Source organism: Saccoglossus kowalevskii, chromosome 20 (assembly GCF_978046115.1).
Source record: "Saccoglossus kowalevskii chromosome 20, keSacKowa6.1, whole genome shotgun sequence".
Taxonomy (NCBI): Eukaryota; Metazoa; Hemichordata; class Enteropneusta; family Harrimaniidae; genus Saccoglossus; species Saccoglossus kowalevskii.
In genome coordinates this window covers 29,165,992-29,193,227 of record NC_140660.1, presented here as the reverse complement: position 1 = coordinate 29,193,227, position 27,236 = coordinate 29,165,992, and the positions used below count along the sequence as shown (strand labels likewise).

Sequence of the window (27,236 nt, the reverse complement as noted above, 5' to 3'; positions counted from 1 at the left end):
GGATGGATTTTGTTCAAATTTGGTACATACATTAAACATAATAGGACCTTGATGCACGTCTTTTTTTTTTCGGATCAAGTTCGAAATGGCCGACTGGCGGCCATTTTGTTAAATAATTCAGTTCTGGATCCGTATCCAAGACATGTCTGGATTGATCAAGTTCAAACTTCACACACACATGGTACATCATGTCTCAAATAGATATGTGCATTTGTTTCATGATCTGCTTAACAATAGCGGAATGATGGCCATTTTAAGGCCGAAAATGCATCAAAATCACATATTTTCACAATTCCAGAACCGGATCTCAGTCATGCATGGATGGATTTTGTTCAGATTTAGCACAATGTGTTGTACATATGCAGGTGCATTTCGGTCATGATCTGCTTTGAATGTATATGTCACTCAAATATGAACGGAACGGGGACGTGTCATTGACAATGACTTGTTTATACAGAGTTAGACTGGTTTAGACAGATTGAAAGTTAATACAGGGTTTGATCAGTTGCTAGTTTATACAGGGTTAGACTGGTTTAGACAGATTGAAAGTTTATACAGGGTTAGATCAGTTGCTAGTTTATACAGGGTTAGACTGGTTTAGACAGATTGAAAGTTTATACAGAGTTAGATCAGTTGCTAGTTTATACAGGGTTAGACTGGTTTAGACAGATTGAAAGTTTATACAGGGTTAGATTAGTTGCTAGTTTATACAGGGTTAGACTGGTTTAGACAGATTGAAAGTTTATACAGGGTTAGATCAGATGCTAGTTTATACAGGGTTAGACTGGTTTAGACAGATTGAAAGTTTATACAGGGTTAGAACAGTTGCTAGTTTATACAGGGTTAGACTGGTTTAGACAGATTGAAAGTTTATACAGGGTTAGACTGGTTTAGACAGATTAAAAGTTTATACAGGGTTAGAACAGTTGCTAGTTTATACAGCGTTAAACTGGTTTAGACAGATTGCTAGTTTATACAGGGTTAGAACAGTTGCTAGTTTATACAGGGTTAGACTGGTTTAGAAAGATTGAAAGTTTATACAGGGTTAGAACAGTTGATAGTTTATACAGGGTTAGACTGGTTTAGACAGATTGCTAGTTTATACAGGGTTAGACTGGTTTAGACAGATTGAAAGTTTATACAGGGTTAGACCAGTTGCTAGTTTATACAGGGTTAGACTGGTTTAGACAGATTGAAAGTTTATACAGGGTTAGATTAGTTGCTAGTTTATACAGGGTTAGACTGGTTTAGACAGATTGAAAGTTTATACAGGGTTAGCTCAGTTGCTAGTTTATACAGGGTTAGACTGGTTTAGACAGATTGAAAGTTTATACAGGGTTAGATCAGTTGCTAGTTAGTCCCCGTTCGGACGCAGTCCGAAAACGGGGACTTATGTTTTGCCCTGTGTGCGTCCGTCCGTCCGTGCGTCCGTCCGTGATCACCTGTATCTCAAACATGCATTTACCGATTAAGTTCAAACTTCACTCATACATCACACATTATATGGGACATATGCACATGCATTTTTTTCATGATCCGATTAACGATAGTCGAATAGCGGCCATTTTAAGGCCAAAAATGCATCAAAATCGCACATTTTCACCATTCCGAACCCGGATCTCAGTTATGCATGGATGGATTTTGTTCAAATTTGGTACATACATTAAACATAATAGGACCTTGATGCACGTCTTTTTTTTTTCGGATCAAGTTCGAAATGGCCGACTGGCGGCCATTTTGTTAAATAATTCAGTTCTGGATCCGTATCCAAGACATGTCTGGATTGATCAAGTTCAAACTTCACACACACATGGTACATCATGTCTCAAATAGATATGTGCATTTGTTTCATGATCTGCTTAACAATAGCGGAATGATGGCCATTTTAAGGCCGAAAATGCATCAAAATCACATATTTTCACAATTCCAGAACCGGATCTCAGTCATGCATGGATGGATTTTGTTCAGATTTAGCACAATGTGTTGTACATATGCAGGTGCATTTCGGTCATGATCTGCTTTGAATGTATATGTCACTCAAATATGAACGGAACGGGGACGTGTCATTGACAATGACTTGTTTATACAGAGTTAGACTGGTTTAGACAGATTGAAAGTTAATACAGGGTTTGATCAGTTGCTAGTTTATACAGGGTTAGACTGGTTTAGACAGATTGAAAGTTTATACAGGGTTAGATCAGTTGCTAGTTTATACAGGGTTAGACTGGTTTAGACAGATTGAAAGTTTATACAGAGTTAGATCAGTTGCTAGTTTATACAGGGTTAGACTGGTTTAGACAGATTGAAAGTTTATACAGGGTTAGATTAGTTGCTAGTTTATACAGGGTTAGACTGGTTTAGACAGATTGAAAGTTTATACAGGGTTAGATCAGATGCTAGTTTATACAGGGTTAGACTGGTTTAGACAGATTGAAAGTTTATACAGGGTTAGAACAGTTGCTAGTTTATACAGGGTTAGACTGGTTTAGACAGATTGAAAGTTTATACAGGGTTAGACTGGTTTAGACAGATTAAAAGTTTATACAGGGTTAGAACAGTTGCTAGTTTATACAGCGTTAAACTGGTTTAGACAGATTGCTAGTTTATACAGGGTTAGAACAGTTGCTAGTTTATACAGGGTTAGACTGGTTTAGAAAGATTGAAAGTTTATACAGGGTTAGAACAGTTGATAGTTTATACAGGGTTAGACTGGTTTAGACAGATTGCTAGTTTATACAGGGTTAGACTGGTTTAGACAGATTGAAAGTTTATACAGGGTTAGATCAGTTGCTAGTTTATACAGGGTTAGACTGGTTTAGACAGATAGAAAGTTTATACAGGGTTAGATCAGTTGCTAGTTTATACAGGGTTAGACTGGTTTAGACAGATTGAAAGTTTATACAGGGTTAGATCAGTTGCTAGTTTGTACAGGGTTAGACTGGTTTAGACAGATTGAAAGTTTATACAGGTTCAGAACAGTTGCTAGTGTATGCAGGGTTAGACTGGTTTAGACAGATTAAAAGTGTATACAGGGTTAGATCAGTTGCTACTTTATACAGGGTTAGACTGGTTTAGACAGGTTGAAAGTTTATACAGGGTTAGAACAGTTGCTAGTTTATACAGGGTTAGACTGGTTTAGATAGATTGACAGTTTATACAGGGTTAGAACAGTTGCTAGTTTATACAGGGTTAGACTGGTTTAGACAGATTGAAAGTTTATACAGGGTTAGAACAGTTGCTAGTTTATACAGGGTTAGACTGGTTTAGACAGATTGAAAGTTTATACAGGGTTAGATCAGTTGCTAGTTTATACAGGGTTAGACTGGTTTAGATAGATTAAAAGTTTATACAGGGTTAGAACTGTTGCTAGTTTGTACAGGGTTAGACTGGTTTAGACAGTTTGCTATTTTATACTGAGTTAGACTGGTTTAGACCACTTTGAACAGGTTCAGAACGGTTGCTAGTTTATACAGGGTTAGAATGGTTTATACAGGGTTAGATCAGTTGCTAGTGTATGCAGGGTTTGACTGGTTTAGACAGTTTGCTACTTTATACTGAGTTAGACTGGTTTAGACCACTTTGAACAGGTTCAGAACGGTTGCTAGTTTATACAGGCTTAGACTGGTTTAAACAGGTTGCCAATTTATACAGGGTTATACTGGTTTAGACCAGTTTTAACAGGTTGCTAGTTTATACTTAGTTAAATCAGTTTATACAGGATTATACCAGTTTAAACTAGTTGCTTGTTTTGACAAGATTATACCAGTTTCTAGTTTACACAGGGTTACTGTTAAATGACTAATTTTCACTGGGTTTAAATTTCGCTGATTTACCATTTCTGGGATATTCAGTGGGTTTTAAATTCATGGTTTTATCATTTAGATAATGTGTTCTATGCGTAATTTTACATATTCACTGTGTTTTAATTTAGCGCATTTTCAGTCAGCTAAATAAGCAAAATTAAAACCCAGTGAATAATTAACCCTTTTACAGTATATTGGCTCTGGTAGGTTGCTAGTTTATGCAGTGTTAAACATATTTAAACAGGTCCAGAACTGGTATAACTATGAATGGAATTTTTTTATATTTTCAGAGTGGTGTTCAATACATTGCTTCACCATCGGAATCAACTCAAGACCAGGTTATAACGACCATTCCATTGAATTAGTATTCACAAATACCAGACTATTCAATCACTAGATATGACATCATGTGATGTCATACAACACTGGATGAAATGACTGAAATAGAGGCTGTGGATCCAACAACTAAATGCAATATTACCGGATTCTGCCGTAAATTCGCCCATCCGAAAAATCACCCTGGGCGGTTTCACGGCTAGTGGGCCTTTATTTGGGGTTCAAATTTTCAAAAAAATTATCATTAAATATTTTTAGGGGCTTATATTTTCATTGAAAAATCCACCTACGTCGACTTTCAACACCGGCAGTTGGACAACCCAAAACGAAAGAAACTAAAATTGTATACATTTTTTTCTAGTTGGATTAAAAAGTAGACCACGCATCATTCTCCAAAAAAATCACATTAACGAACCTTGTGCGCCAAATACAATTATTTTGTTTCATTTTATTAGTAACGAAAGTATATTCTAAAAGAAGTTTCAAATAACAACGAACACAACTGCATTGCTTAGTAGCAAATGATCGTGGTAGCGCAAATCCGGTCATGCTGCGTTTTACAATTGTTGATTATACGCTCGATGCTGTGGAAATGAATATCCGCCATGTTTTGACCTGACCTGACATGACAGGTCAAATCGATAATTAACCAATGAAAACGATGGATGATGCCAACGTGTTCAAAATACCATAAAACATTTCTTTTTTGTGTGTCATCTCTTATTTTAATTTTTATGAAAACAATACGAAATTAACTTTTACTACTTCCCTCAAATCAAATAACTTGCCTTTCCAGTTTGTTTTTAATCATCAATCGTCCTCATTTCCAAATATTGCCACTATGTGTCAAGTTATTTATTTTATATTTTTTTCTGCAAACAGTTTTTATTTATTCCATTATTAAATATTGTGCTTTTGAAATATTTTACATTTTCTGAACTGGTGACCGTGTGAGAAGTTAATACAATAACTGAAGTTGGTGATTCCCAATGAGCAGCCATTCCATAGATACCGTCATTTTTGGCCAAACTGTTCTGTAGTAAAAATTAGTGGTGTATTCTAGGCCAAAATTAAACATTTTTTTGTGATTTCTTGTGCACATTTGCCCTGAAAAATTCCCATATTTTATGCAATGGAACAGTTTTGCTGAATTGCGATGATTTCCTCAAAAACAAATTACTGTAAGTTCATTCATTTTTTACTGATATCTTAGTTTATGTGACCAGGGAAAATAATAGAACTCATCGTTTCCCTGCCAAGTTAGATTCCAATGAAAATAAATGGTTTTACAAGATTAATTCAACATATAAAATTAAATTGTGGTTTTAGTTTATAGGGTTTATACAAATATATGCAGCCCGAAGTTTGGTTTTGACATTTGCTATCTTTATCATAATTTTGACAGTCATGTATTCTTTGTACTACATGTGTAAGAGGTTGAAATAAAAATAATAGTTGACAGGTAGGAAAAAAGTGATTGTCCCATTCAGCAAAGTATGTAAACAAATTTGTGGCAACAGTAAGTTACAGTATACACTAGTGGATACGTAAACATGTAAATATCAATCCAGGGTTACTATGGTTACTGGTTGAGAAACTAAAAATGTTATTGCTTTATGTCACTGCTAACCTGCTTCTGTTATTTAACTTTGTTGTTAAATTCTGATCTGAATTCTCATTAAATACTAAAGCAATTTCAATTGCACAGACTGCTGTATGGTTGTTATTATTACCCACAATGCATCACTGATGAGACTTGTAACTTGGTAACTATACTTTCCCCATGCATAGTTGTGCAATGAATCCTGTACCAAAGTACTTGTTGTATACGCGAGTTGCAGAAATTAAAAAATGTGCGTTTTTGTGTTGGCAGAATGTCAAGTTATTGTGGTGGTACACTATTAACCGGCAACGGTTGCTAGGTAATGAAAATGCATGGATGTCCACCCTGAGAACAGAGCAAATACAGTATTGTTATAGTGGATTATTTTGACCACAGACACTCGTCATTTATATACTAAGTACATACACTATTAACAGAAAGGCAAGTCATACTAATATGTTATATACTGGGACAAACCAAAGATTATTTGACGATGTCGTACTTTAAAGTCAAGGACTGAAATTAAAAAAAAAACATTCATGAAAGCCACTTAGATATCCTCAGTAAAATTAGATGAACTGTACTTTATGCAAGAATAAGGTGCAGTCTATGTTAAACCTTAGATAAACTACATCCAGTTTCCATTTCTTGAAAAATAGTTCATGTAAAATTTTTTTCTGAGAATCTACTGTTTTTAAAATGACTGGAACCCAGGTCAAATATTTTTAAGTTAAATAGAAACAGCGCATCTTAATCCAAAAATGAATTATCCCTGGAAACAATTTTTCTTATACTATCTGCTAATTATTATACTATCTGTAATTATTAGCTCCCACCCAAACAAAGTCCGGGAGGGGGCTTGTAGTTTCGCCTTTGTCAGTCCGTCCAGAGTGATTTCTCAGAGATGCTGGACCAATTTTTTGGAACTTGGTACAAAGACATAGTGGTCAGCCATACATGTTCATGTGAATTTATTTTCTGATTCGATCAAATATGGCAGAATGGCGGCCATTTTTAATTTTTTCTCGGAGATGGCTTGATCGATTTTGTTGAGACCGCCCATACAGATTCACGTCGTTTTACTTTTTTGAAATGATAAAATATGGCTGACTGGTAGCCATTTTCATTGTTAATCATGGCTTTTGGCTGTCCATTGACGTTTGCCTTGACTGATTTCAATGATACTAGGTACAAGACACAAGAGGTATACATATTCACGTGGATTTATTTCTTGATTTGATCAAATATGGCTGCCTGGCGGCAATTTTGAATGTCAAAATCCTGTAAAATCCAGTTATTTAGGGAGTGTCCATCATTTCATGCCTGGACCGATTTTTCTGAGACTTGGTACAAAGACAGAGTGACCACTGGCACTGCACATTGATTTATTTTTTCAAGGAATCAATGAGCTCATTTAATTATTAATTTGAATTCTTGTGAACTAATAGTCCAAATCAGACCATACTTGGTAGAGACTTGATTTTTCAATATAAGATGTATGCTAGGCAATTGAGTTTCAACTTAACGAGCTGATTTCTACATTTAATTAATTTTGAATTTTTCACAATATCTTGTGAACTAATTGTCCGAATGAGACCAAACTTGGTATAGACTTACTTGGCCAATATAAGACATGTGCTATGCAATATTGACTTTCAACTTAATGAGCTCATTTGCATATTTAATTTTTGTTAATATCTTGTAACCTATATACTCCTGGAAAGTTGGAATTTTATCCGACTCCAAGCATATGAACCTTGGTGTGAAAAATTAATAGAAGCATGTTGTGGCAAGGGCTTGGTTATTTTACTGGCAGTTATGATAGTCCTGCCAAGAATAAACAGTTCTTTTCGGCTACTGCACTCTTACCTGACAAGGCGCCAAAGCAGTCCAAATCTAGTAAAGTCCAGCCTTTTGGCATGTTATTATTTCTACAAGATGAATGCACTTCAAAATTTATAGATTGACAGAGACCACTGGTGTATTTGCACATTCTTTTTTTTTAATCAATATAGCAGACTAGTCGCAGCCATTCTTTTGATAATATCTTGTGAACTAATAGCGATATCCTACCCGTTCACTTTGAGTAACATGCTTTTGATTTTCAACTTAACATTTCTACCCGATTTTATACATATACAATCAAACTTTATAATTCATAGCCAACTATAATCACATCTGACAAGTGGGGGCTGTGTAATCTTCAGATGACTTGTAAAATTGAGTTACTACCTGTTATTTTACCTTCTTTCTATCACAGTCTATTGTGCAGTTGGTGGAAATTACAATCCCAGCAACCAGTTCAAACAGTTGCTAACAATATAATTTGGAATAATGCCAACATTCTCATTGATAACAAGAGTGGATGTTATTTAGATTTCATTTTAAAGGGCACTGTTTATATCTCAGACCTTTTTAATAAAATTTAAATATTGGACACAACTACTGGTACAACAAATTGGATTTACTCTCAGACAATGTCCGCTGTACCACTAGAATGTAGAGGCTGTACTCCCTTTTTTGTTAGACCAGAATTGCCCATTGGTTTGTCCATAGAATACGGTAACATGTAAAGTAATACAGAAAGCTCTATCATCTTTATTTTATTCCACCAAAAAGTAAAACTTAAGCCAACCAGCATACAAATGTCTGATGATAAATGTTTTCACTGATCAGCAATTGCTATGACAACATTGTCCATAAGTTTGAGTAAACAGAACACATGCATGTTTATTTAATAACTGCAACAAACAACGTCATAATTTTATCTTTGGATGAGAATTACTGTATTTTTGTCAACAAGTTACTTGAAACAAACAAATGCACACGCTTATAAAAGCCCTAATAAAAGTAAAGCAGTTTGAAAGTAAATGGTATTTGTGATAGGCCATCTTTGAATCTGTATAGAAGAGAACATAGCCCATTCAGTGAGCTTGTGAGCAGTTCACTGATGACATTTGGTAGATTACAAGTGAATAACTGGACTATGGTTGACAATCAGCTCAACAAAATTCTTGAATTTATGATATCATTCCCCAAAAGAATCAGCTTGGGTCCCATGTAAGAGCAAACCAGTTGTACATATTATTCAACTATATTACAATGGATCTTATCAAAAGAAATTACACTTCACATTATCATTGTGTCTGAACAATATTCATCAAGACAAATAAAATTGGTCTATACATATGTCATGCAAGCTGTGCTATTAACAGTACATTTAAATGTAACATGGCTGGAATACAACAGACGAAAAAAAAACAAGTCATTGTCAATGACACGTCCCCGTTCCGTTCATATTTGAGTGACATATACATTCAAAGCAGATCATGACCGAAATGCACCTGCATATGTACAACACATTGTACTAAATCTGAACAAAATCCATCCATGCATGACTGAGATCCGGTTCTGGAATTGTGAAAATACGTGATTTTGATGCATTTTCGGCCTTAAAATGGCCATCATTCCGCTATTGTTAAGCAGATCATGAAACAAATGCACATATCTAATTGTGACATGATGTACCATGTGTGTGTGAAGTTTGAACTTGATCAATCCAGACATGTCTTGGATACGGATCCAGAACTGAATTCTTTAACAAAATGGCCGCCAGTCGGCCATTTCGAACTTGATCCGAAAAAAAAGACGTGCATCAAGGTCCTATTATGTTTAATGTATGTACCAAATTTGAACAAAATCCATCCATGCATAACTGAGATACGGGTCCGGAATGGTGAAAATGTGCGATTTCAATGCATTTTCGGCCTTAAAGCGGCCCCCATTTGGCTATCGTTAATGAGATCATGAAACAAATGCACATACATATTTGTGACATGATGTACCTTGTGTGTGTGAAGTTTGAACTTGATCAATCCAGACATGTCTCAGATACGGATCCAGAACTGAATTCTTTAAAACAAAATGGCCGCCAGTCGGCTATTTCGAACTTGATCCGAAAAAAAAAAATGACGTGCATCAAGGTCCTATTATGTTTAATGTATGTACCAAATTTAAATGAAATCCGTCCATGCATAACTGAGATCCGGGTCCGGAATGGTGAAAATGTGCGATTTCAATGCATTTTCGGCCTTAAAGTGGCCGCCATTTGGCTATCGTTAATGAGATCATGAAACAAATGCACATACATATTTGTGACATGATGTACCTTGTGTGTGTGAAGTTTGAACTCGATCAATCCAAGCATGTCTCAGATACGGATCCAGAACTGAATTCTTTAAAACAAAATGGCCGCCAGTCGGCCATTTCGAACCCGATCCAAAAAAAAAAATGACGTGCATCAAGGTCCTATTATGTTTAATGTATGTACCAAATTTGAACAAAATCCGTCCATGCATAACTGAGATCCGGGTCCGGAATGGTGAAAATGTGTGATTTTGATGCATTTTCGGCCTTAAAATGGCCGCTATTCGGCTATCGTTAATCGGATCATGAAAAAAATGCATGTGCATATGTCCCATATAATGTGTGATGTATGAGTGAAGTTTGAACTTAATCGGTCCATGCATGTTCGAGATACAGGTGATCACGGACGCACGGACGCACGGACGCACGGACGCACACAGGGCAAAACATAAGTCCTCGTTTTCGGACTGCGTCCGAACGGGGACTAATAACAGAACCACTCACACCGGCCAGATAACATTTTTGGATTTTATTTGTTTGTGCCAAAAAATCATAAGAATAAACCACATTCATAGCAATTGTTGACTACTGATTAAAAACTGTCTGAAATACAAAATGTATGTTTGCAATATTTTTTTTTTTTTTACATTTTTTGAAAAACATCCAAGATGAGTATAAACATTTAAATTTTTTGGCAATAAACAAAAAATACTTTATTTTTGCTTGGAATTAATTTTTGCTGAAGGAAAATAAAATCCAGCGAATATACTGTTTTTCGTATATTTTATATTCAACTCGTATAAAATCCATACAAAACACACAAAATGTCTTCAGCAAAATTTACTCCAGATACAATTAAGTATTTCACAGTACACTAGTTGTCCCCAGCTTTTCAAAAGAAAAATCAGATGACAAGATAATTTGTTGGTGTGGCCTTGCAAGCTTTCCCCCAAATACACGCCAGGCTATTCGCAACTCTCTAAAAATATGTTTTGCTAATCATCACCAGATGCAGTGTTGCCATGACAGTTTGGCAAGTCATGGAGATGAATTCACGTTTCAGAGCTAAGGGGTGAATCATTAGAAACTATGGGAGGGAAGGAATTTGTGCAAGTTTTTTTTTTTTCAAGACAGAATTTGTTCATGTGCAAGTTATTCCACCCCCCTCCCCCACCCAGATTCTAATGGTCAACACCTTAACAACTCTTGGTTATAACCTATATAAATCAGCCTGATTCTTCCCTTGATTCATATATTTTGTTTCCATCTACAAAGAGTGCGTGTACGATCCAATCATGTCTTTCACCGCTGCTAACCGCTTTTATATAACACGCATGATCACATACTTTGAAATAAGTTTCTGTTCCGTCGTCCACAAATTTACCCTAGAAATAAAAGAAATGAAAGAATAATTTCACCTTTGTTTCATGGATAATATGAGCCTATAAAGTCACTCATATCAACCCACGTCGTCACCCGTGTCGACCCACGTCGTCACCCGCGTCGACCCACGTCGTCACCCGCGTCGACCCACGTCGTCACCCGCGTCGACCCACGTCGTCACCCGCGTCGACCCACGTCGTCACCCGCGTCGACCCACGTCGTCACCCGCGTCGACCCACGTCGTCACCCGCGTCGACCCACGTCGTCACCCGCGTCGACCCACGTCGTCACCCGCGTCGACCCACGTCGTCACCCGCGTCGACCCACGTCGTCACCCGCGTCGACCCACGTCGTCACCCGTGTCGACCCACGTCGTCACCCGTGTCGACCCACGTCGTCACCCGTGTCGACCCACGTCGTCACCCGTGTCGACCCACGTCGTCACCCGTGTCGACCCACGTCGTCACCCGTGACGACCCACGTCGTCACCCGTGTCGACCCATGTCGTCACCCGTGTCGACCCACGTCGTCACTCGTGTCAACTTATGATGTCACTCGTGTCAACCTATGATGTCACTCGTGTCAACCTATGATGTCACTCGTGTCAACCTATGATGTCACTCGTGTCAACCTATGATGTCACTCGTGTCAACCTATGATGTCACTCGTGTCAACCTATGATGTCACTTGTGTCAACCTATGGCGTCACTCGTGTCAACCTATGGCGTCACTCGTGTCAACCTATGGCGTCACTCGTGTCAACCTATGGCGTCACTCGTGTCAACCTATGGCGTCACTTGCATCATTCTATAGCGTCACTCGTATCATTCTATGATTTTACCTACTCTGTATATGGCTAACAGGACAGGCAGACAGGTGGCTGGCTAAATTGACAGGCAGACAGGTGCAAAAACACTATTGGTGCAAAAACAGAATATTTTACCTTCGTCATGAGAGCTGTTCCAAAACCACCTTGATAGTTATTACTGGATGGTACTGCAAGTACACCAGGAACTGGATAATAAACTTCACTAGACCAGCATCTACCACTACTCATGTTTAATATCTTGGCTAATAATTTAGGGTCCAATCCAAGTCTGTAATAAAAACATAGTACAAAAAATAAGCCTTATCAGCAAGACAACACCAGGTACCAGATTATAAAGCTAACAAACCAGCATCTACCACTACTCATGTTTAATATCTTGGCTAATAATTTAGGGTCCAATCCAAGTCTGTAATAAAAACATAGTACAAAATTAAGCCTTATTAGCCAGACAACACCAGGTACCAGATTATAAAGCTAACTGGACCAGCATCTACCACTACTCATGTTTAATACCTTGGCTAATAATTTAGGGTCCAATCCAAGTCTGTAATAAAAACATAGTACAAACATACCTATCATATTGTCTTGCTATACACCAGTCTCCTCATCCAATGGCACTGTTGCTTAAGATAGAAGCCCACTCATGATTTCAAATACAATTGCATAGTATTAATGCCAATTTCCCGGGATAATCCCCTGTTGTTTCTCATTGGTTGGATATCGTTTTAAAAAACAAAGAAGTTCTATAAAGACAAAACCGTAAGCTCGGTGTCAAATGCTCTTTGCCAAACGTATATTCATATGCAAATGATATAATCACACTTGCTATAGTCATGTTTCCATTGTATACGAAACACATTTTCATTATTATTTTTAGAAATGTAATTGTACTATTATTCTGGGTTTTGATTTTTGTCAGTATTTTTGATATTGTAATTGTTTTTTGAGATAAAAATGTGAAAAATATATATTTATGATGTAAACGATTTTGACCTCATGATCGTGAATCCAAGATGGCATCACCCACGCGAGATCCGGCGAGCATGAACTTCCCACTCGGATCGCATATCGTGCTCAGATCCGGATGATATTTATCAAGAAACAAGGAATTCTAATCAAGAAACATTACACTTGGAGTGACACTTGTGTAATTTCTTGGAGGAAAAGCCTCAATTCTTACATGGTATAACAATGGCGACGATTCGTAATTCAGACATCCGTTGTCTTGACTTGTTCACAATTCTGTTGAACAGAAAACATTGATCATTAAAAAAATTACATAAAGATGGATAATTTCAGCCCGAATAACTATTATTGCTCGAACATAGTAGCGTAAGTATCATGACTCGTAACAGTTCTACATAACCAGAAAACAACAGAAACGGAAGACAAGCACTGAGAATCATCAACCCAATGTTTAATTTAGCGGGACCGAACAGGGTTTTATAAAGTTGCTGACTTATCGGCCAAGCAATGAAACAGAAACCTCAGTATTTCTGTGAGATATTTGCAATACTAAACATACAGTGCACTTTTATTGTATACAATAATTGTATACAAATTGTACATATAATATATAGTAAAAAAAAGGAAAAAAATAGTTTTGTTTTATTTCCCTATTTTTGTATGACAAACAATGTTATTTTATGCAAATTAGCAGCGACTCTATGGAAAACCATTTCTAAATGTTACCATATAATCTTCTGAAGTGAACTAGAGGTTTTAGCTTTGGTTCGTTGCCAAAACGAGTAAAATATCGCATTTCAGAACATTGTTTTGTTGTCAATATCAACAATGACCATGCATGTTACTACACAATGTAGTTAAAATGTAACAAGTTGTAACTGGCAAGGTATCTTTTGATACCTCCCCTGTCAAAAATTAACACAGTATCAAGATTTAACACGGGGTCAAAAGATAAAATTAAATACCATCCATATGATGTTGTCTCTGGACCCGTAGTTGTGTTGTTATTTTTTCGACCTCTGGTAAAAATAAAATAAAACGGTATCAAAAATAGCATGTCACGTATTTAATTGGCTATCAAGCAGCCAATCATGAAACTCAATAATTGTTAATCTTACCTCACCAGTTCCTACTGGTCCACAGTGTACTACATTTTTCCCCATACATTTCAAAATCTCTTCTGCTGCTGGAAACTCTGTTTCTTTTCCACCGACCATAAACGTTAACGTTGCAGCTTTAGTAGCCCCCACAACCTGAAACAAGTTTTGAGTGAATGTTAACATTGCAGCTTTCATAGTCCCCACAACCTGAAACAAATTGTGAGTGAAAGTTAACATTGCAGCTTTCATAGCCCCCACACCTGAAACAAGTTGTGAGTGAATGTTAACATTGCAGCTTTCATAGCCCCCACAACTGAAACAAGTTGAGTGAATGTTAACATTGCAGCTTTTGTAGCCCCCACACCTGAAACAAGTTGTGAGTGAATGTTAACATTGCAGCTTTCATAGCCCCCACACCTAAAACAAGTTGAGTGAATGTTAACATTGCAGCTTTCATAGCCCCCACAACTGAAACAAGTTGTGAGTGAATGTTAACATTGCAGCTATCATAGCCCCACACCTGAAACAAGTTGTGAGTGAATGTTAACATTGCAGCTTTCATAGCCCCCACATGAAACAAGTTTTGAGTGAATGTTAACATTGCAGCTTTCATAGCCCCCACACCTAAAACAATACACTGTTTCCTTGACAAAATCGTTAACTTAAAACACAGTGAATATGCTCAAAATATGTCAGTGAAAATGAATGGTTTTACATATATTGAACACTTTCAATATCCCTGCTTGAAAGCGAGAATCCTTTAAAATAAATCGAACAACATTTTTTTTAAAAATACAGACACCACCATCAATATACATGTAGTGTGAGAATTTCAGATCAAATTTTACAAAAAATGTTAACGCAATGTTTGTCAAGAAATATTTCTCAATATGTAGCAGGCAATGCCAAGTGAGTGAGCACAGTTTGAACAAGTTTATAGATATATTAAATAATGCCACGGTGGGTTTAGCAGCTTTTGCTGTGCTCACTTTAATGAACATAGACATTTCAATTTGGTTTGAATATTTCAATTCAATTTGAATATTTCAATTCAATTTGAATATTTCAATTTGGTTTGAATATTTCAATTCAATTTGAATATTTCAATTCAATTTGAATATTTCAATTTGGTTTGAATATTTCAATTCAATTTGAATATTTCAATTCGGTTTGAATATTTCAATTTGGTTTGAATATTTCAATTTGGTTTGAATCTTCTTAGTATGACACATACCTCCAGACACTGGTGCATCCATAAACACAGCGCCTTTTTTCTCAGCCAATGCTGCCATATCTTTAGACACTGTGGGATCTATTGTAGTATTGTCAATCAATAAACTGCCTTGCTTCACAGAACTGCTGAATAAAAAATTATATAATTATAGAAAATGTTATTTCCATATCATTTATTACATGACCTTAGCTTCACATTCATGTGCAATTCTGCTTCGCAGCTCTCAACACTCTAAGATTTGCCTGAATTCTTTCTAAGGAAACGCATACTAATCAGCCCTTTTCAGGGCCACAAGGTATTTCAAAAAGAGAACTACCATTTCTGCTTTAATTTTGTAGACTTGCTGACTGTTATGATTCTGATAAAAAATCTTGAAACATGAATGTAAATTACTCAAACAGTGGCGCCCTGGAGGCAGAATGCGAAATTACCTATTTTACTGTCATAGCCATTTTGTGTTTATTCCTCGTTTTACGCAATTGACACTTATTTTTCAAGAATTTTTATCAGAATCACAACAGACTTTTTTTATTACAAGTGAAGAAAAAGACCCCCTGGGTGTATGCCCAGACATCACATGGTGTTAATTTCTTTATTGTATCAAAATTGGGAGGGTGGGCACTTATGTTCAATTTGAAAATTATGATTCACACGGAAGTCCTTCGGTACTGAAATCACCCCTACTCTGGTTTACCTTATTTCACAACTTTCAAAAAAACTGATTCGCTGTAGACACTAAATGTATCTCAGATTACCGTTGTTTTTCTTTTTGAACTGAGGTCAAATCCCACCCTTTTGTCAAAATATACCGATGTTTTTCAGTGAATAATTTTGAAGCACAAAAAACAATGTGAATCAACGTCGGTTGGATGATATGACGACCTATCAATTAGTGTCCAATATGCTTTGTTATAACATCATTGATTTGCTGAAAGTCACCTGATTGGAGCACGACCTGGGTCACAGAACCATATTTGTCTCAACAGGACTTTGCGAGATGACCACACCCACATTTTCAACCACTTTTAGTGTGGGCGTTGCCAACAAATGTTGAAAAACTCATAAATTTTATGGATTCGAATTAAATAAAGCTAGCAATTGCGAAGAATGGTTATTATTATATTACCCGAAGCTCTTTGAATGTTTATTTTTTTTATTTTAGGGTAAGCAATGACTAGTTGAAGTTGCATCAATTTCAAGGCGACTGTTTCACCGGAACAACTCCAGCTCTGTTGTAGTTCCGCGATGTAAAATGAAAAACGGTCACAAAAGTTAGTGAGAAAAAAACAAAACAACCACATTGAAAAGCGGAAGCGGGCGGGAGTTTGGGCGAAATGAGTACTGTACTAGTATAAATGTAGCCAGGTTACAATCTACACAGACGATCTGGGGGAACTAGGTGCGTACACACATACCAGTGTATAGGAGTGCAAGGCAGTGGTCTGCACTGAGACAGTGTATAGGAGTGCAAGGCAGTGGTCTGCACCGAGACAGTGTATAGGAGTGCAAGGCAGTGGTCTGCACCGAGACAGTGTATAGGAGTGCAAGGCAGTGGTCTGCACCGAGACAGTGTATAGGAGTGCAAGGCAGTGGTCTGCACCGAGGCAGTGTATAGGAGTGCAAGGCAGTGGTCTGCACCAAGACAGTGTATAGGAGTGCAAGGCAGTGGTCTGCACCGAGACAGTGTATAGGAGTGCAAGGCAGTGGTCTGCACCGAGACAGTGTATAGGAGTGCAAGGCAGTGGTCTGCATCGAGACAGTGTATAGGAGTGCAAGGCAGTGGTCTGCACCGAGACAGTGTATAGGAGTGCAAGGCAGTGGTCTGCATCGAGACAGTGTATAGGAGTGCAAAGCAGTGGTCTGCACCGAGACAGTGTATAGGAGTGCAAGGCAGTGGTCTGCACCGAGACAGTGTATAGGAGTGCAAGGCAGTGGTCTGCACCGAGACAGTGTATAGGAGTGCAAGGCAGTGGTCTGCACTGAGACAGTGTATAGGAGTGCAAGGCAGTGGTCTGCACTGAGACAGTGTATAGGAGTGCAAGGCAGTGGTCTGCACTGAGACAGTGTATAGGAGTGCAAGGCAGTGGGGTCTGCACCGAGACAGTGTATAGGAGTGCAAGGCAGTGGTCTGCACCGAGACAGTGTATAGGAGTGCAAGGCAGTGGTCTGCACCGAGACAGTGTATAGGAGTGCAAGGCAGTGGTCTGCACTGAGACAGTGTATAGGAGTGCAAGGCAGTGGTCTGCACTGAGACAGTGTATAGGAGTGCAAGGCAGTGGTCTGCACTGAGACAGTGTATAGGAGTGCAAGGCAGTGGTCTGCACTGAGACAGTATATAGGAGTGCAAGGCAGTGGTCTGCATCGAGACAGTGTATAGGAGTGCAAGGCAGTGGTCTGCACCGAGACAGTGTATAGGAGTGCAAGGCAGTGGTCTGCACTGAGACAGTGTATAGGAGTGCAAGGCAGTGGTCTGCATCGAGACAGTGTATAGGAGTGCAAGGCAGTGGTCTGCACCGAGACAGTGTATAGGAGTGCAAGGCAGTGGTCTGCACTGAGACAGTGTATAGGAGTGCAAAGCAGTGGTCTGCACTGAGACAGTGTATAGGAGAGCAAGGCAGTGGTCTGCACTGAGACAGTGTATAGGAGTGCAAGACAGTGGTCTGCACTGAGACAGTGTATAGGAGTGCAAGGCAGTGGTCTGCACCGAGACAGTGTATAGGAGTGCAAGGCAGTGGTCTGCACTGAGACAGTGTATAGGAGTGCAAAGCAGTGGTCTGCACTGAGACAGTGTATAGGAGTGCAAGGCAGTTCTACGCACTGAGACAGTGTATTGGAGTGCAAGGCAGTGGTCTGCATCGAGACAGTGTATAGGAGTGCAAGGCAGTGGTCTGCACCGAAACAGTGTATAGGAGTGCAAGGCAGTGGGGTCTGCACTGAGACAGTGTATAGGAGTGCAAGGCAGTGGTCTGCATCGGGACAGTGTATAGGAGTGCAAGGCAGTGGTCTGCACCAAGACAGTGTATAGGAGTGCAAGGCAGTTCTCTGCACTGAGACAGTGTATAGGAGTGCAAGGCAGTGGGTCTGCACTGAGACAGTGTATAGGAGTGCAAGGCAGTGGTCTGCACCGAGACAGTGTATAGGAGTGCAAGGCAGTGGTCTGCACCGAAACAGTGTATAGGAGTGCAAGGCAGTGGGGTCTGCACTGAGACAGTGTATAGGAGTGCAAGGCAGTGGTCTGCATCGGGACAGTGTATAGGAGTGCAAGGCAGTGGTCTGCACCAAGACAGTGTATAGGAGTGCAAGGCAGTTCTCTGCACTGAGACAGTGTATAGGAGTGCAAGGCAGTGGTCTGCACTGAGACAGTGTATAGGAGTGCAAGGCAGTGGTCTGCACCGAGACAGTGTATAGGAGTGCCAGGCAGTGGTCTGCACCGAGACAGTGTATAGGAGTGCAAGGCAGTGGTCTGCACCGAGACAGTGTATAGGAGTGCAAGGCAGTTCTCTGCACTGAGACAGTGTATAGGAGTGCAAGGCAGTGGTCTGCACTGAGACAGTGTATAGGAGTGCAAGGCAGTGGTCTGCACCGAGACAGTGTATAGGAGTGCCAGGCAGTGGTCTGCACCGAGACAGTGTATAGGAGTGCAAGGCAGTGGTCTGCACTGAGACAGTGTATAGGAGAGCAAGGCAGTGGTCTGCACCGAGACAGTGTATAGGAGTGCAAGGCAGTAGTCTGCACTGAGACAGTGTATAGGAGTGCAAGGCAGTGGTCTGCATCGGGACAGTGTATAGGAGTGCAAGGCAGTGGTCTGCACCAAGACAGTGTATAGGAGTGCAAGGCAGTTCTCTGCACTGAGACAGTGTATAGGAGTGCAAGGCAGTGGTCTGCACTGAGACAGTGTATAGGAGTGCAAGGCAGTGGTCTGCACCGAGACAGTGTATAGGAGTGCCAGGCAGTGGTCTGCACCGAGACAGTGTATAGGAGTGCAAGGCAGTGGTCTGCACCGAGACAGTGTATAGGAGTGCAAGGCAGTGGTCTGCACCGAGACAGTGTATAGGAGTGCAAGGCAGTGGTCTGCACTGAGACAGTGTATAGGAGTGCAAGGCAGTGGTCTGCACTGAGACAGTGTATAGGAGTGCAAGGCAGTGGTCTGCACTGAGACAGTGTATAGGAGTGCAAGGCAGTGGTCTGCACTGAGACAGTGTATAGGAGTGCAAGGCAGTGGTCTGCACCGAGACAGTGTATAGGAGTGCAAGGCAGTGGTCTGCACCGAGACAGTGTATAGGAGTGCAAGGCAGTGGTCTGCACTGAGACAGTGTATAGGAGTGCAAGGCAGTGGTTTGCACCGAGACAGTGTATAGGAGTGCAAGGCAGTAGTCTGCACCGAGACAGTATATAGGAGTGCAAGGCAGTGGTCTGCATCGAGACAGTGTATAGGAGTGCAAGGCAGTGGTCTGCAACGAGACAGTGTATAGGAGTGCAAGGCAGTGGTCTGCAACGAGACAGTGTATAGGAGTGCAAGGCAGTTCTCTGCACTGAGACAGTGTATAGGAGTGCAAAGCAGTGGTCTGCACCGAGACAGTGTATAGGAGTGCAAAGCAGTGGTCTGCACCGAGACAGTGTATAGGAGTGCAAGGCAGTTCTCTTTACTGAGACAGTGTATAGGAGTGCAAGGCAGTGGGGTCTGCACCGAGACAGTGTATAGGAGTGCAAGGCAGTGGTCTGCACTGAGACAGTGTATAGGAGTGCAAAGCAGTGGTCTGCACTGAGACAGTGTATAGGAGTGCAAAGCAGTGTTCTGCACCGAGACAGTGTACAGGAGTGCAAGGCAGTGGTCTGCACCGAGACAGTGTATAGGAGTGCAAGGCAGTGGTCTGCAACGAGACAGTGTATAGGAGTGCAAGGCAGTGGTCTGCAACGAGACAGTGTATAGGAGTGCAAGGCAGTGGTCTGCACCGAGACAGTGTACAGGAGTGCAAGGCAGTGGTCTGCACCGAGACAGTGTACAGGAGTGCAAGGCAGTGGTCTGCACCGAGACAGTGTATAGGAGTGCAAGGCAGTGGTCTGCACCGAGACAGTGTATAGGAGTGCAAGGCAGTGGTCTGCACCGAGACAGTGTATAGGAGTGCAAGGCAGTGGTCTGCACCGAGACAGTGTACAGGAGTGCAAGGCAGTGGTCTGCACCGAGACAGTGTATAGGAGTGCAAGGCAGTGGTCTGCACCGAGACAGTGTACAGGAGTGCAAAGCAGTGGTCTGCACCGAGACAGTGTACAGGAGTGCAAGGCAGTGGTCTGCACCGAGACAGTGTATAGGAGTGCAAGGCAGTGGTCTGCACCGAGACAGTGTATAGGAGTGCAAGGCAGTTCTCTGCACTGAGACAGTGTATAGGAGTGCAAAGCAGTGGTCTGCACCGAGACAGTGTATAGGAGTGCAAAGCAGTGGTCTGCACCGAGACAGTGTATAGGAGTGCAAGGCAGTTCTCTTTACTGAGACAGTGTACAGGAGTGCAAGGCAGTGGTCTGCACCGAGACAGTGTATAGGAGTGCAAGGCAGTGGGGTCTGCACCGAGACAGTGTATAGGAGTGCAAGGCAGTGGTCTGCACTGAGACAGTGTATAGGAGTGCAAAGCAGTGGTCTGCACTGAGACAGTGTATAGGAGTGCAAAGCAGTGGTCTGCACCGAGACAGTGTACAGGAGTGCAAGGCAGTGGTCTGCAACGAGACAGTGTATAGGAGTGCAAGGCAGTGGTCTGCACCGAGACAGTGTACAGGAGTGCAAGGCAGTGGTCTGCACCGAGACAGTGTACAGGAGTGCAAGGCAGTGGTCTGCACCGAGACAGTGTATAGGAGTGCAAGGCAGTGGTCTGCACCGAGACAGTGTATAGGAGTGCAAGGCAGTGGTCTGCACCGAGACAGTGTATAGGAGTGCAAGGCAGTGGTCTGCACCGAGACAGTGTACAGGAGTGCAAGGCAGTGGTCTGCACCGAGACAGTGTATAGGAGTGCAAGGCAGTGGTCTGCACCGAGACAGTGTACAGGAGTGCAAAGCAGTGGTCTGCACCGAGACAATGTACAGGAGTGCAAGGCAGTGGTCTGCACCGAGACAGTGTATAGGAGTGCAAGGCAGTGGTCTGCACCGAGACAGTGTATAGGAGTGCAAGGCAGTTCTCTGCACTGAGACAGTGTATAGGAGTGCAAGGCAGTGGTCTGCAACGAGACAGTGTATAGGAGTGCAAGGCAGTGGTCTGCACCGAGACAGTGTATAGGAGTGCCAGGCAGTGGTCTGCACCGAGACAGTGTATAGGAGTGCAAGGCAGTGGTCTGCACCGAGACAGTGTATAGGAGTGCAAGGCAGTTCTCTGCACTGAGACAGTGTATAGGAGTGCAAGGCAGTGGTCTGCACTGAGACAGTGTATAGGAGTGCAAGGCAGTGGTCTGCACCGAGACAGTGTATAGGAGTGCCAGGCAGTGGTCTGCACCGAGACAGTGTATAGGAGTGCAAGGCAGTGGTCTGCACTGAGACAGTGTATAGGAGAGCAAGGCAGTGGTCTGCACCGAGACAGTGTATAGGAGTGCAAGGCAGTAGTCTGCACTGAGACAGTGTATAGGAGTGCAAGGCAGTGGTCTGCATCGGGACAGTGTATAGGAGTGCAAGGCAGTGGTCTGCACCAAGACAGTGTATAGGAGTGCAAGGCAGTTCTCTGCACTGAGACAGTGTATAGGAGTGCAAGGCAGTGGTCTGCACTGAGACAGTGTATAGGAGTGCAAGGCAGTGGTCTGCACCGAGACAGTGTATAGGAGTGCCAGGCAGTGGTCTGCACCGAGACAGTGTATAGGAGTGCAAGGCAGTGGTCTGCACCAAGACAGTGTATAGGAGTGCAAGGCAGTTCTCTGCACTGAGACAGTGTATAGGAGTGCAAGGCAGTGGTCTGCACTGAGACAGTGTATAGGAGTGCAAGGCAGTGGTCTGCACCGAGACAGTGTATAGGAGTGCCAGGCAGTGGTCTGCACCGAGACAGTGTATAGGAGTGCAAGGCAGTGGTCTGCACCGAGACAGTGTATAGGAGTGCAAGGCAGTTCTCTGCACTGAGACAGTGTATAGGAGTGCAAGGCAGTGGTCTGCACTGAGACAGTGTATAGGAGTGCAAGGCAGTGGTCTGCACCGAGACAGTGTATAGGAGTGCCAGGCAGTGGTCTGCACCGAGACAGTGTATAGGAGTGCAAGGCAGTGGTCTGCACTGAGACAGTGTATAGGAGAGCAAGGCAGTGGTCTGCACCGAGACAGTGTATAGGAGTGCAAGGCAGTAGTCTGCACTGAGACAGTGTATAGGAGTGCAAGGCAGTGGTCTGCATCGGGACAGTGTATAGGAGTGCAAGGCAGTGGTCTGCACCAAGACAGTGTATAGGAGTGCAAGGCAGTTCTCTGCACTGAGACAGTGTATAGGAGTGCAAGGCAGTGGTCTGCACTGAGACAGTGTATAGGAGTGCAAGGCAGTGGTCTGCACCGAGACAGTGTATAGGAGTGCCAGGCAGTGGTCTGCACCGAGACAGTGTATAGGAGTGCAAGGCAGTGGTCTGCACCGAGACAGTGTATAGGAGTGCAAGGCAGTGGTCTGCACCGAGACAGTGTATAGGAGTGCAAGGCAGTGGTCTGCACTGAGACAGTGTATAGGAGTGCAAGGCAGTGGTCTGCACTGAGACAGTGTATAGGAGTGCAAGGCAGTGGTCTGCACCGAGACAGTGTATAGGAGTGCAAGGCAGTGGTCTGCACTGAGACAGTGTATAGGAGTGCAAGGCAGTGGTTTGCACCGAGACAGTGTATAGGAGTGCAAGGCAGTGGTCTGCACCGAGACAGTATATAGGAGTGCAAGGCAGTGGTCTGCATCGAGACAGTGTATAGGAGTGCAAGGCAGTGGTCTGCAACGAGACAGTGTATAGGAGTGCAAGGCAGTGGTCTGCAACGAGACAGTGTATAGGAGTGCAAGGCAGTTCTCTGCACTGAGACAGTGTATAGGAGTGCAAAGCAGTGGTCTGCACCGAGACAGTGTATAGGAGTGCAAAGCAGTGGTCTGCACCGAGACAGTGTATAGGAGTGCAAGGCAGTTCTCTTTACTGAGACAGTGTATAGGAGTGCAAGGCAGTGGGGTCTGCACCGAGACAGTGTATAGGAGTGCAAGGCAGTGGTCTGCACTGAGACAGTGTATAGGAGTGCAAAGCAGTGGTCTGCACTGAGACAGTGTATAGGAGTGCAAAGCAGTGGTCTGCACCGAGACAGTGTACAGGAGTGCAAGGCAGTGGTCTGCACCGAGACAGTGTATAGGAGTGCAAGGCAGTGGTCTGCAACGAGACAGTGTATAGGAGTGCAAGGCAGTGGTCTGCAACGAGACAGTGTATAGGAGTGCAAGGCAGTGGTCTGCACCGAGACAGTGTACAGGAGTGCAAGGCAGTGGTCTGCACCGAGACAGTGTACAGGAGTGCAAGGCAGTGGTCTGCACCGAGACAGTGTATAGGAGTGCAAGGCAGTGGTCTGCACCGAGACAGTGTATAGGAGTGCAAGGCAGTGGTCTGCACCGAGACAGTGTATAGGAGTGCAAGGCAGTGGTCTGCACCGAGACAGTGTACAGGAGTGCAAGGCAGTGGTCTGCACCGAGACAGTGTATAGGAGTGCAAGGCAGTGGTCTGCACCGAGACAGTGTACAGGAGTGCAAAGCAGTGGTCTGCACCGAGACAGTGTATAGGAGTGCAAGGCAGTTCTCTGCACTGAGACAGTGTATAGGAGTGCAAAGCAGTGGTCTGCACCGAGACAGTGTATAGGAGTGCAAAGCAGTGGTCTGCACCGAGACAGTGTATAGGAGTGCAAGGCAGTTCTCTTTACTGAGACAGTGTACAGGAGTGCAAGGCAGTGGTCTGCACCGAGACAGTGTATAGGAGTGCAAGGCAGTGGGGTCTGCACCGAGACAGTGTATAGGAGTGCAAGGCAGTGGTCTGCACTGAGACAGTGTATAGGAGTGCAAAGCAGTGGTCTGCACTGAGACAGTGTATAGGAGTGCAAAGCAGTGGTCTGCACCGAGACAGTGTACAGGAGTGCAAGGCAGTGGTCTGCACCGAGACAGTGTATAGGAGTGCAAGGCAGTGGTCTGCAACGAGACAGTGTATAGGAGTGCAAGGCAGTGGTCTGCAACGAGACAGTGTATAGGAGTGCAAGGCAGTGGTCTGCACCGAGACAGTGTACAGGAGTGCAAGGCAGTGGTCTGCACCGAGACAGTGTACAGGAGTGCAAGGCAGTGGTCTGCACCGAGACAGTGTATAGGAGTGCAAGGCAGTGGTCTGCACCGAGAAAGTGTATAGGAGTGCAAGGCAGTGGTCTGCACCGAGACAGTGTATAGGAGTGCAAGGCAGTGGTCTGCACCGAGACAGTGTACAGGAGTGCAAGGCAGTGGTCTGCACCGAGACAGTGTATAGGAGTGCAAGGCAGTGGTCTGCACCGAGACAGTGTACAGGAGTGCAAAGCAGTGGTCTGCACCGAGACAATGTACAGGAGTGCAAGGCAGTGGTCTGCACCGAGACAGTGTATAGGAGTGCAAGGCAGTGGTCTGCACTGAGACAGTGTATAGGAGTGCAAGGCAGTGGTCTGCACCAAGACAGCGTACACATCATTTTGGCAGTCACTACAATGCTACACCACTCCACACATCAGTCAGTTGTCTACTTTAAATAATTTAAAATATATTTAATATGTGATGAATTTAAATCACTTTACATTTTTATTTATTAGGGGCCAGTGATTGTGAAACTTTTTTCCAAGTTTTCTGCTTTTTAGTGGCACCAAATCCCTGGTATTGACTGCGCTACAAAATAACAACAATAATGAACTCTCCGCCAACCCATAATAAACTCAAGCAAACTTTGTACTCCATATACCTGCTTGGCGATGTCACACAAAATATTGTTTAAATAATGAGTCCCATATGAACGAATTCAATGTAGAATATAGCAGTGACAATATTTTAGCATAAAATTTTGTGTACAATTGATTGTTTAAGTACCGGTATTAGTCAACAGAATATAAAATTGCATGGTTTACTGTCAATCGTGTCAAGAGAAATTGGCATCTGTTTCCAAGACCACAATTAAAAAACATTTCCTTGATACAAAACCCACATAAAAATATTGTTAATTTAAAAATATTCTTGGACACCAAAAAGTAGCATGTAAGACACTATAAATCTTTTTTTCAGTAAACGTCACCAGAGCCAAATTTGTTTACTGAAATATAACCTTGACATAAGAAACAATGATAAAATGCCCTAAAACAGAAAAGACATTCTATATTCACTGTATTTTATTTACCGGTATCAGTTTTTCGCTGAACTGAGTATGGCGACACCTTATTTTTTTAATTAATTATACAGTACAACTCAGATCCAAGGCATCAAAAAGCATACTCATCCATACACAGAGCTCACTTACGTTGACCTGAAAGTGCATGCAAGGCCCCACTAAGTAAACACAAGAAAATTGAATTTCAATGGACAAGCCCACCAATTGAGCACAGTAATTTCTGTTTCAAAGCACTTTGTTTAGTAGCTCTTCCACTGATAAGAAACACAAGTTTTGTTTGATTTCAAGATAAAAAAGGTAAACATACCTTACTCTGGCTGGAAACTGAAAAAAGAAGAAAAAAATATGTTAAAATATTATTCAGGTGTTGAATGGCATGTTACACAAAATGAATGAAATGCAGTTTTACTGTTCATAAAACAGGGAAGATGAGTGAAGTCTTAATTTAATAGACCAAATATTCACAAAAATGTCTGCTCGTACATGCATATTCATACCTACATGTATCATAAACATTGTATTTCAAATACTGTAAACCACTTTATTTTTAACTTACAATAAGTCAACTAAAATTGTAAAATTTTGTAGGCAGTGAACAATACTGTCCTATGCCATGTGTCAGTGACTTTTGAAAAATGTTGCCATGGCACTTCTGTTTACTAAGCATACCTGAGTACTACTGTAGAACACTTTATTTTCGCTGGAATAAATTTTCCTGAAAAGACATTTAAGATTTTTCGTATGGAATTTATTTTTATAGATTTTTGACAAATTGAATGTAAAATATAGAAAAAAAGATATATTCGCTGGATTTTATTTTCACTGAATCATTCCATTAGCGAAAATAGTGAAAATTAATTCCAAGCGAAAATAAATTTACAGTATAATACCTTTTCAATTTCACTGTAGGCTTGTAAACTCTATTGGTGCCTCGTTGTCAACGTATCACTATGACGCCATTATCAAACAAGGCAACAATGACATCTTGGACCAAATTATTTTATTTCGGGCGACAATGAGGGTGGTGCCAGGAAATATTTAATCTTCATTTACTTGTTTAAGTTGTCAGGTAAAAGTAATGAATAAATGAATGTCTCACAATTTTTTTTTATTTCATCTCATAGGTATGCAAGACAGAGAGTATTGTTATAAATGTTATAGTAAGAATAGTACAAGTTTATCACAAGAATACAGTGAAGTATACACAAAGGCAGTACTGTGATTGCATCAACAAATGTGTAGCAGAGGTACATTTGTAGTTGCAATCCTGCACTGCCTGAGTACATACTTTGTGGTATTCTCATGATTACTCTATTACAAGTATACACAAAGGCAGTACTGTGATTGTATCAACCAATGTGTAGCAGAGGTAGTTGCAATCCTGCACTGCCTGAGTACATACAGTACAGTTCTCGCGGAAGCTTTGGCTTTTGTGGCATCATTGTCGCCTACGCATGGCTTCATTGTCGCCTCAGCATCGCATCATTGTGGCATCAGCT

General features: G+C 41.6%; 2 protein-coding genes across 6 annotated transcripts in view; one reads left to right on the top strand and one right to left on the bottom strand.

The window, feature by feature from the left end:
- LOC146730199 (bifunctional purine biosynthesis protein ATIC-like) overlaps window positions 1-5,844 on the top strand; it is a 50,254-nt gene extending 44,410 nt beyond the window's left edge. Inside the window, exon 8 of the mRNA XM_085494337.1 lies at window positions 4,094-5,844. Coding sequence (XP_085350463.1) covers window positions 4,094-4,168 — 75 coding nt within the window. The 3' untranslated portion in view covers window positions 4,169-5,844. The remainder of the gene's footprint in view (window positions 1-4,093) is intronic.
- A 4,558-nt stretch (window positions 5,845-10,402) lies between these two features.
- On the bottom strand, window positions 10,403-26,069 carry LOC144357931 (3-hydroxyisobutyrate dehydrogenase, mitochondrial-like). 5 transcript variants are annotated; one of them, XM_085494524.1, is made up of 6 exons: window positions 26,045-26,069; window positions 15,401-15,522; window positions 14,185-14,319; window positions 14,032-14,085; window positions 12,215-13,342; window positions 10,403-11,273 (listed from the first exon to the last, which is right to left on the bottom strand). In XM_085494524.1, exons 2-4 carry the CDS (start codon window positions 15,416-15,418, stop codon window positions 14,071-14,073), a joined length of 168 nt encoding a protein of 55 aa, XP_085350650.1. In that variant the 5' UTR covers window positions 15,419-15,522; window positions 26,045-26,069; the 3' UTR covers window positions 10,403-11,273; window positions 12,215-13,342; window positions 14,032-14,070. The 5 variants fall into 5 exon arrangements, with proteins under 5 accessions (XP_085350650.1, XP_085350648.1, XP_085350649.1 ...); XM_085494522.1 differs by lacking the exon at window positions 14,032-14,085; XM_085494523.1 differs by lacking the exon at window positions 14,032-14,085 and having other exon boundaries at window positions 12,215-12,506.
- Between the last annotated feature and the right edge of the window lie 1,167 nt (window positions 26,070-27,236).

Excerpts from the sequence above, each read along its gene's own strand:
- LOC144357931 (XM_085494521.1), bottom strand. The coding sequence starts at position 12,328 with ATGAGTAGTGGTAGATGCTGGTCTAGTGAAGTTTATTATCCAGTTCCT. Across the intron at positions 11,274-12,214 it reads GAACAGCTCTCATGACGAAG|GGTAAATTTGTGGACGACGG; the intron begins GTAAAATATTCT and ends TTTTATTTCTAG.